Below are 10,235 nucleotides of genomic sequence, written 5' to 3'. Positions count from 1 at the left end.
CCCAAACCCAGTCCTCCTGTCTTACCCCTTCCTCCACAAACTGTCCCCCCTCCACACCTGCTGCTGCTGCTCCCACGTCACCGCGTCTTTTGCTGCCGCCGCCGCCGCTGCTGCTGCTGCTGCTGCTGCGATCTGCAACCGACACCAGAACAGCTGTCTGCTCCTAAACCCCCAGTTTTTTTGTCTGTTGTTCATCCCGTCACCGCTGTGTGAACCCTGGTGTCTCACCTCTGATGAAGCATGTCATTTCAAACTGTGATTGCTCCGAAAGGTCCCATATGGTGAAAATCTGTTTTTTATTGTGTTTTTAATGCCTTAAAGAAGCTGTGAGACTAAAAAGACGCGCACTACTGCCATTCCTCTTGCCCCCTTATAGCTCCATATCCTCCCAACTTTACAACCCAGTAAAACTTTATTCTATTTTGAAGCAGAAAAATGTGTATAATCTTGGAAGCCTGCTGCTTCCAGGTGACGCGTTCACAATGAGCTATCAGGTGTATTTTCCTTCTAAATCTGCTTCTGCTAACTTTAAAATGATTCAGCTATGAGCAAAGAACACCAAATGTTCTGCAAGACTGAACACAAGAGCCTTCATGTACTCCCAGCATCTGTGGAACCAATGATCCTGTTTGTTACTTTTATTTTTGATGGCAATGTTACCGCAACAACAGCAAAATCTTTTGTGATGGCATGTTGTGCAACTAATGCTACCATTAGCTTTGACCATATACCCACCAGAAACTGTTAAGCTGATAAGAATTCAAAGATGCGGACACTTTGGAAAACCAATAGACAAGGACTCCGTGGGTCACTGTATTTAGCAACTTGCTTCAGTGCAAACCAAACTCAGCCCATGTTAACACCTGCTAGCTTCTCTCCTGCTCCCTGTGCTCACGTGTGCTGCATTTCAATACAGCAGTTCCCAATAAAGCTGTACAAATTTTCTGTTTCTGCAGTCAGACAACAAGACAAGGATGAAAGAGTGACTGAAGTGCGGCCCATTAAAACTAAAATGTTAACCAGCACTTTACAGCCACTTCCAGGCTGCAGCCCTGCACCACTGAAATACTGATTTTATCACAGCAAAGTCAACTCAGACTCAATAAAAACAACCACTGTGCTGTGAATTTTCATGAAAAATCATTACTCAAGGAGAAAGTTAGAAACAACAGCAAAACCAGAGCTGCATTCTAAATGACATACTTTTTCTTTTTTCCATTAAGTACGCACTGTTTCATGCAGTATGCATGCAATTAGGATAAACGACTTTCTCATAATATTGTGCTGTGATCTTTGACCGTCGCAGTCTGTGGTGTGAAATGAGCCGTCGTCTGTCTTTGCACTTTCAGCGGCTCAAGCTTGTTTATGCTTGCGCGTGACACTGTGCCATATGTGGCATAGCTGAGCAGAGGATTGTGGGTCAACATGGCCAGAAAAGCATGTTGCCTTTCATCCTACAAAATCTGAGCGGATGTCGTCGGACATCCAGGTATTTTTGGGGTACTGCATTTGACGTAGTGTGTATTGGGACGTACCGAATCTCATATGATGTAGAATGGTACTGTGAATATTGGAACGCACCGTTTGTCCCACGCACTCATTCACACATGTCGGTTGCCGTACGGTCAACTGTTTTTGTCTGCACTGTCAATTACAGAGAGAGTCTTCTTCCTGAAGGGGACGTGAACAGCAGCAGGTCAGCTGCTTTTAAAGCTGCCGACACTAAAGCGGCTCATTTCAGTGTCTGTCAGCTCAACAGGGACAAAAAACAGAAGTTATACAGTCATGGTGAATTGAACTGTCTTTGCAGAATTTTGAGCTGAAAACTTTAAAGATGCATTTTGAGACATGTGAGACGTTCATTAATTTCCTGAAAAGGGCACGATATGGGACCTTCAGTGTTTATTTTCCATCATTTTTGCATCCTTGAATTTCCAGAGTCATGTGTGGGGTTGATTTTCTGCTTGTATCTTGTGAGTTTTTTACTTCTCTTTAGGTTGGGTTTGCATCACCAGAATGTGGGCAAATGCTGGGAAAAGTTCATCTTCAGTTGAATGGAAATGATTCATTGCTGCATGTGCACGGATTACATCTCTCTTTTTGTCTTTTGCCATTAGTCCAAGCATCATTAGCAGCATATCAGTCCATTGTCACAAGGCCTTGCAATGGATGAGGTGACTGACTTTCTGTTTATTTCATTTCTGTGATTTGAAAACTGTAGAGACTTTCACGAGCACCTGTTCTTTATTTTCCCCCCGGAGCCCTTAGTTCTCCCTCCCAACACTGATTAATATTCACCTGGTTTCCTCCCTGATAATAAACCAAACTTACGATCAATAAATCCCACCTGAAACTAATGACTTCCTCCAGTGTAACAGCTCAGTTCCCCGTGAAACACTGATGTTTCTATCATTGCAGCTCAGACGATGCATCCTCCAATTGGTCGGACTCCTGTTATGCCTACCCCTCCCCCGAGGAGGAGAGGCCGCCTCCCCCTTACCCCTCTTCCTCCTCTTCCTCCTCCTCCTCCTCTTGCTCCTCCTACTCGCTCCCCCATCACCACCACCACCACCACTTCTACACCCGAGCACCTCCGTGTATGCGTCCCGTCGCTCCCGGTCCCGAGTCCGTTGCCCCCGGCCCGTCCCCTCCACCCCGCCGCACCGGCTACAGCCCACCCCCGCTACCCCACCACTCCCTGTGCCCGTCCCCCCAGCAGCTTGACGTCAACTCCAACCCCAAACCCAGCTCCCTGCACCTGCCCACCAAACAGGCCTCCCTGCCCGACGCTCCGCATGCGGCCCCGTCCGAAACGAACGGCTCCACCCTTTACATTAAACCCCCGCTCGTTTTAACTCGCCACGATCTGTTCCTGGGCTCCCCCAAACCCCCCAACACCCCCCTATCCGCTCCCCCTCCATGGGCAGCCTGTGCCTGTAGCCGAGAGAGAGGAGCCAAGCTGACGAGGTAAATACAAGAAGCCTGCTCGACTCGCTCGTATTTCCAACACAATTCACACACAAATGAGAAAGAGGCCCCTCGGGGACAAAGAAGCATGAGAGAGGGATGATGTGAGGAGAAACGGGGATGGATGTGATTAAGATCCTCCCAACAGCGCCCCCCTTACTCTCTGTCTTATTAACTCCTTTGGTTTGTACCCGCCAGTCATGGAGATCAATGCTCTTTAGGAATTCCACTATCACATCCATCTTTAATTTAATAGCCACGTATGCAATCCATAACTTTCCATGTTGCCACGATGTTCGGGAGACGGTTGCCAGGCAACAAAGGAAATTCAAAGCTTTCAGTGAATGCGATTATAAAAGTGGGCGTTAATGAGTCATAGCAGTGAGCCCAGTTAACCCTGCGAGATCAGACCTTGAATGTGAGCACAATGATGCATGTTGAAGCAAAAAACAACATGGGAAAAAACAAAACAAAACAACAATTAGTGGCATTTTCACAGTGTTTGATTTTAAAGGAAGCGTCATCCTCATTGCTCCACCACAACTTTACATCCCAGCAGCTTCGACCATCCATCCATGCCTCATTTGCTGAAAGTGAAAAGTGTGCTGACGTGTAGCCGAGGGCCGTCAGTCGGTAAACTGGTTATGTTTTGACCTTCGGGTCCTCTTCCCATTGGCATTCTGGCTGCACGCTGCTGTAAGTCGAAGGAAAATCCATTAAGCCATCAGGGTTTATTTGGGATTTTTGAACTGCTTCTGCTGCGCCGCTGTATAGACTACATGTCCGTCTGCAACAGTGGTCACTCAGACAATTTGACATTGAACTATGGGTGCTCGTTAATATTTTAATACGACAAAAGATTTACGGAAGCAGGCTGGACATGTTTTCAAAGATCTGTGTTGTGATTAATTTGCATGGGTGTTTTTGTCCTTTATTCTTTCCTCAGTACTCTGAAGAACAAGGAGTTGTCTCCAGTGATTGGACAGAAGGGACTCCAGGGGACAGTGACCTCTAGTGGACAGTCTGAGCACAGCCCACACACCCTGAGGAGAGGTAACACTGCTGTGGTTGTAGCTCTGTTTGTCCTTGCATTGGCCTTAAACCCATTTGTGTTCCCTCTTAGTCACTAAATCTGCCACATTTCTGGCTTCCTTTATATGTGAAGGTAGTTGGTTTTGTGGCGTTTGAAAGACAATTTCAAGAGTCGGACCTGTAACTTTTCTGTTTAAAGTCTGAATTCAGTGCTGGCACATTAACAGAAAGGGCACAGCAGCACAAGGTTGAAGCTGAAATGTCTTGTTCCGCCTTTAAAGAGTGATTGATCATTCAGCAATTATCTTTTATGCACTAATAAAATCAGCCTATCTATTATTTAATACTGTTAATGAGGTAATTAAAAGTTGTAGCGGGATTTTCTCATGCCAAGTCTACTGCCAGTCTGTAAAATGTAATTTCATTCTTTAGTTCCTCTCTCAGTGCTGCACAAAAGAGCAGAAAAAAAAGTCCTTGAAAAACCACAATAATTACCAACTCTAGGATGTGTCATCTTTAACTACGCTCCGCTCAGGTTTCTTTGTTTCCTCGCAAAAATATCCAGAGATTCAAATGTCAGAGGGTGTTGTTTGACCTTTGAGAGAACAGTGATTTGGGGTTGTTTAAATATATTTGACTTTTTAGATTTAAGGCTTTAACTTAGGCAGACTAAAAAGACTGATCTGGAGGGTTGATCACATTAATGAGAAGTAAAAGGTTGATCTTTATAATGATCATTAAAGGGGCAAGACACAGATTTAACACACTGCTTGTCATGTTTGTGGTTTAATTCAGGATCCAGAAATCTCTCTTTTACAAGCATCCCAACTTAAGTTTGATTTATTCTCCTGCACTGAATAGGTGCAGAAACTACACAAGTGGCCTGTGCTGTTCTGGGCATTTATACTTTATCACAGGCGTGTCTGCGTTTCTTTGTACGCTTCGAGCTGAAACAGATCATGCTGCAAGCTGGGGCTGATATATGCTGAACAACAGTTATTTTTTGCAAAAATACTGCAACACAGAAAAGAGTGAAGGCATCAGAACCAACAGAGGTCATAGTCTGAGCCGTGAATACCAGAAAACCACATGTAGAAACACTGGCAGAGCAATGCAAGATAAAATAACACCATATTACATTTTCTTAAACAAAAGGATTTTCTTTGTAAACACAGCATCTTCCTACCAGTTGCATTTCTGGGGAGGTTCATGTTTGATTATTGTGTAGATTTAATGCAGAAGCTTCAGCTGAAGTGGATACAATCACAATTTTAAGAAGTCTGCAGAAACAAGCAAAAGAAGCTTTCAAATCAATCCTGGATGCAATCTGTGACACAGCTGCTCTTCTTTAGGAGCAAAACATCACCGCAGTTCTCTGATATTCACATGACAGAGAATATTTTTTCCCTTTATTTGTTGGTGTGGTTGCAGCAAAGAAGCTGGCCCCGATCCCCCCCAAAGTCCCATACTGCCAGTCGGGAGCCATGTCCGACCAGTCGACCGGTCAGCCGTCTCCGGTCAGCCTGTCGCCCACCCCTCCCAGCACCCCGTCCCCGTACGGCTTCAGCTACCCGCAGGGCTACGCCACCATCGGCTCCCCGAGTCAGCTCCAGACGGCCACCACCCCGTCCCTGTCCTCTCCGCCCTCGCTGGCCGGCACCCTCACCAAGGCCCGGCCGACCCCCAAACCGCCCCGGCAGAGGCCCAACCTGCCTCCTCCGCAGCCTCCCACCACCCCCGGCACGAGTCCCCAGCCTCTGGAGCATTCGTCGGGTCTCCTGGATGGTTTGTCTCCCGGGGAAAGCATGTCCACAGGTAAAGAAGCCTTTAACATGCTAACCTTCACCTTTCACTTTGTATTTTCACTTTACTCAAGTTTTTTTTTATTACTTTTACATTTTATTAGATTGTTTTATTTTTTTTTTTTTTTTTTTCTTTTACATTTTATTAGATTGCTTAATTTGAAAAATTCATAGATAATAAGCCACAATTAAACATTTTTTATTTATTATCAAGCCTGTATGCTTCAGCCGCCAGCATTTTTTTAATCAAGCAGTGTAAAAGTGTGATACTTTTCACACCACTGCTGGTTAGAGAAGAGCACACTTACAGGGTGGTGGACTTTTGTCAATAACTTTTTATTATAAATAGTATTTTTAATATAAACCCAGGTTGTCTCTTCCAGGTATATACGCAACATGGATTAAAGAAATGCAATGAAACACAACATAAAGCAATAGAGACTAACGTAGCATGTATTGTACATTTTTAAACACCCCAAAAAATTTTTTCAACATTTGCTGGAATAAAATAAACTGAATAAGTATTTTCGTATTGTCAACAAACCTCATGAAAACACAACAATAAGTTCATCCTACTCAAGCCTGATATACTGTGTCTTAATCCTTCATAGAAGACACACAGAGGCGTAGCACCTTTCAACAACAAGCGCTGCACATAAGGCTTAAAATGCACATAGACTAGATGTAAGACTAATATAAAAAGACACAGTTATACAATAAAAAATAAGCCACATAGAATGAGACATATTAACTGCGACAGTAAGATGAAGACACGACCGAGTGTGTAGTTATATGCAGCTATTTTTAGAGATTAGTAGGACAGAGTAGAAAAGAGATGGCAACTGTATTTTCAGGTTTTTAATGGCATTTATTGGTATTAGAACATTACGATAATACCAGATTTATTCTTTAATGTTCTTTTGCATCAGGGTAGAAGTCATACAAAAATATAAATGTGCTCATGTGTTAGATGTAGCACTCTTTTTTTAATATTTATGTGCCTCAGCGTCACTTATAATGGGTAATATGCAATTAAATGTGTATTTATCCTTTAACAAATGCACTATTTCCTCTTTTTTTTAGTAACATTAGTTTAAAACCAAAGGTACTTTAGGAAACTATTTTACATGTTTAAACATTCAACTATATATTAGTGATGCAAATTCTAATAGATATAGGTTTTTACGTCAGAGTGGAGGAGTGATGGATGACCATATATTAATTTTTTCATGGTATGGAGATATCAGATTCATGTTTCAGTGTCTTTCTGTATCAAAAAAGAGTTAAACAAATGTAAATATGTATTGTTGTTCCACTTAATGCTCTTTTTCTGTATTTTTTTTGCCTCCACATCACTTGTAGGTTCTAACTATGTTCTGGTCTAATCTCCGCTCTTGTCAACTGCTCTTATTGTCTCACTTACAGCGGTATGAGGCGAGAGGTTCAGTGTGATTCTTTGTGTGAGAGGGACTTTTAGGGTAAGCAGGAGTTCCTGTGCTAAAGCCTCACCTTCCCACCACCTCCAACCCCCTCCAACCCCTCCGACATCTCGGCCAAACAAGGAGCCTCCCGCTGACACGCTCACATCAGGGTGAAGCTGCCGGTAGAAGCAGATCTTTGGATCGCTGCTCTCCGGCTGCTTCACTCTGGAGCCGCTCCACATGACTTGTCATCGTGTTCATGTCAACATACAGCTGCTGTGTTCAGTCACCTTTAACACATCTTGTTGGCCCTTGCATGGCGGCTGAGACTGATGCATGGCTTACATGGGCGTGTCTGCAGGAACCGGGCCGATGGCAAATACCTCCTGCCCGTAGGATTCCCACCCATAATGCCCTGCTCCAGCTGCCCCTTCCCCTGGCTTGGACAGACACCTCCCCACCCCTTACACTCCCCACCCACTCCACAACCTTGTGCCTCACTGCCCACCGCTGTTCCTCGGTCAGCTTTCCATCACACGTGTTGCACTGTGGATGTTTTCATGCTCACAAAGGACACAGAGATTCACATGTTCATTAAAAACTGAGGTCAATATATTAGTTTATACGTCAGTATGACTAACTGCATTGATCTCATGGTTTTGGGTTGTTAAGGTGTGCCTACTAAGTTGATTGATTATGTGTGAAGCAGTTTTAAGCATCTGGGGTGCACAATATCTGCATTTTTTTTCACATTTTTCCAGGTTACACAGCCAAACTGACGTGATAATACTGATAATGATATTTTCAGTTTCACTGCTGCACCAAAATGTGTCTAAAGTCAGCCGGTGGAGTTCATCATTAAAGGAACATGACACCGATTTACACAAACTGACTAAAAAACTGTTGTATAGCCTGGAGAAATAACTGTGATGATGTCACAGCAACATAATTAGGGTTATCCAAGGCTTTAGATGAAGACAAAGCTCGTCCCTAAGCACCCATTTTGGTCCTGTTAAAAAGACCAGGCTCCTATACACATAATGAGGACAGAGCCATAACTGCAATTTAGATGTTACTGGGACATAAAAAATGCATGTATACGATTTAGCAGTCAAATCTAATAATAGTTGCTTAACAGATTCAGTGACTTTGTCCCAAAATAAGGTTTATGTAACACTTTTCTCAGGTGTTACTTCTAGTACCTACGTGCACAGTTTTATGACACCGTGCTGGAGTCGGTGCACAAGAGGGAATAGATTGATTCAATGTGGCGTCCATGCAGACTCTCGTGGACTTGGGGAACCTAGCAGACCCTCACTTAGTCATGGATGTTGAAACACCAACCTTAGACACCTGAGCTATGACTAAACACACACTGTATCCAAGTGTGTGTGATTACTGAGCACAACACGCTTTATTTTGATACAGAAACCATAAAACTTTACACAAATTTGTGCAAATGCTACATTTTGGCGGCAAAATCTTTCTGTTGGTGACTTTCTTTGCAGCAACACAGCAACACACTATATATTTTGTAAATAAGATGGTTTTATGGCACAGTTTTATAAAATTACAGTCATGTCTAATTATGAAATACAGAAACACTGCTTGCCAAGAAACATGCATCTGGAGTCCCCTGTTGCAAAAATTGCTAATTTTGGGTTTGGCCTGTTTGTCTTTGTGGCTCATTAGTTCCTTTATTGTGCAGTTTGTGTTTGACCATGCAGTACCCGTGTACACAAAGTCAGCCCCCTATAGAAACAGTGGTTCTATTCCTGCAGCAGATGGAAACCCCAGAACTAGACCAGTAGAGGCTCTTATAGCAGCAGACAGATGCTCAACAGTCACACGAGTGTAATATTCAGGTGTCCACATACTTTTTGCCACTTACATTTTGCCCAAAACAACAAGCTTTCTTGTATATCGTGCTCCCCTGTCATGCATTATTTTCCCTTATTCATTCTGCAACCATGGTTTGGACTCCTGATGACCCACATACAGCGAGCACCATCATTTATCTTCCTGCTCACCCTCTTCTGTTCTCTCTGCTCTGCCAGATTCCCTCTGCAACTTGGACATCCCCATCATTAACATGGAACTGGACGGTATTTTTGACTTGCCCCACATCTCCCCCTTCAGGAACTCGGTGGCGCTGCTCGAGTCGACCGGCAGCAGAAATGCGGATTCGGAGGAAGAGTCTGAGAGCACAGTGCTATGACGCCACTGAGTTCCCCCCTCCACCTCAGCCGGCTCATCAAACGAAAACACAAAGCTACTGCTGCACTGTCTCGCTCATTCATTGACCTTTCACCTCTCCGGCTGGATTACTTCCGGATCCTCCTCACCACACCTCGCCCGTATCGATCCGGAGGGGGCCGACATGTAAAAACAAAGCGCTTCTATACAGTAAAATAACACTAAAAAAAATACAGCAAACACACACACACGAGGTGTTAGCGACAATGTTGTCAAGGGACTTCTGATCAAATACGCGGTTTGACATTTTACATTGGCTGGATTCTTTTTCTTTTTTAAGTTAATGTTTCTTTCTGTTTTGCCTTATTTGATTCACTTGCAATATTGCCTTTAACGTCACACACGAGACTGGAAACGGGCTGCTGGGAGGAATGAGTGCTCTTCACTGCTGCTGCTGCTTCTGATGAGTGAATTTTTAGAAGAACAAAAACGCCACAGTACTGTACATCTGTCCTGGTTAATTCTTCTTCTTCTTCTTCTTTCTCGCACCGTTTCCCCCCCTCCCTCATCCCTCAGGGGTGTCCATCGAAATGCCTCGCTCTGGCATGTGGTGGCAACAAACCCCCAGATTTTCTGTCCCACCTGAGCGTTCACTGTGAGTGTGCCAGTATGTCGTTTTGGAAAGTGTGTGTGTGTGTGCGTGTGTGTGTGTGTGTGTGCGTTTTGCTAGTGCGTGATGTGTTAATTGATGTGGTAATTGTACTATATGATGTTGCACTGTTGGTGTCGTGGAGCAAAAAAAAACAGGAATGCATGT

General features: G+C 43.9%; 1 protein-coding gene across 1 annotated transcript in view; it reads left to right on the top strand.

Moving 5' to 3' along the window:
• The window catches only part of LOC103354400 (rho GTPase-activating protein 44), a 118,149-nt gene extending 108,154 nt beyond the window's left edge, over nt 1-9,995 (top strand). Inside the window, exons 19-21 of the mRNA XM_008277749.1 lie at nt 3,914-4,020; nt 5,431-5,814; nt 9,280-9,995. Coding sequence (XP_008275971.1) covers nt 3,914-4,020; nt 5,431-5,814; nt 9,280-9,440 — 652 coding nt within the window. The 3' untranslated portion in view covers nt 9,441-9,995. The remainder of the gene's footprint in view (nt 1-3,913; nt 4,021-5,430; nt 5,815-9,279) is intronic.
• Nucleotides 9,996-10,235: the final 240 nt, after the last annotated feature.

The sequence above is a fragment of the Stegastes partitus genome, unplaced genomic scaffold (genome assembly GCF_000690725.1).
Source record: "Stegastes partitus isolate 25-593 unplaced genomic scaffold, Stegastes_partitus-1.0.2 Scaffold107, whole genome shotgun sequence".
In the NCBI taxonomy this organism is placed as follows: Eukaryota; Metazoa; Chordata; class Actinopteri; family Pomacentridae; genus Stegastes; species Stegastes partitus.
The sequence above is the reverse complement of the archived record's forward strand: the minus strand, read 5'-3'. Positions and strand labels throughout refer to the sequence as shown.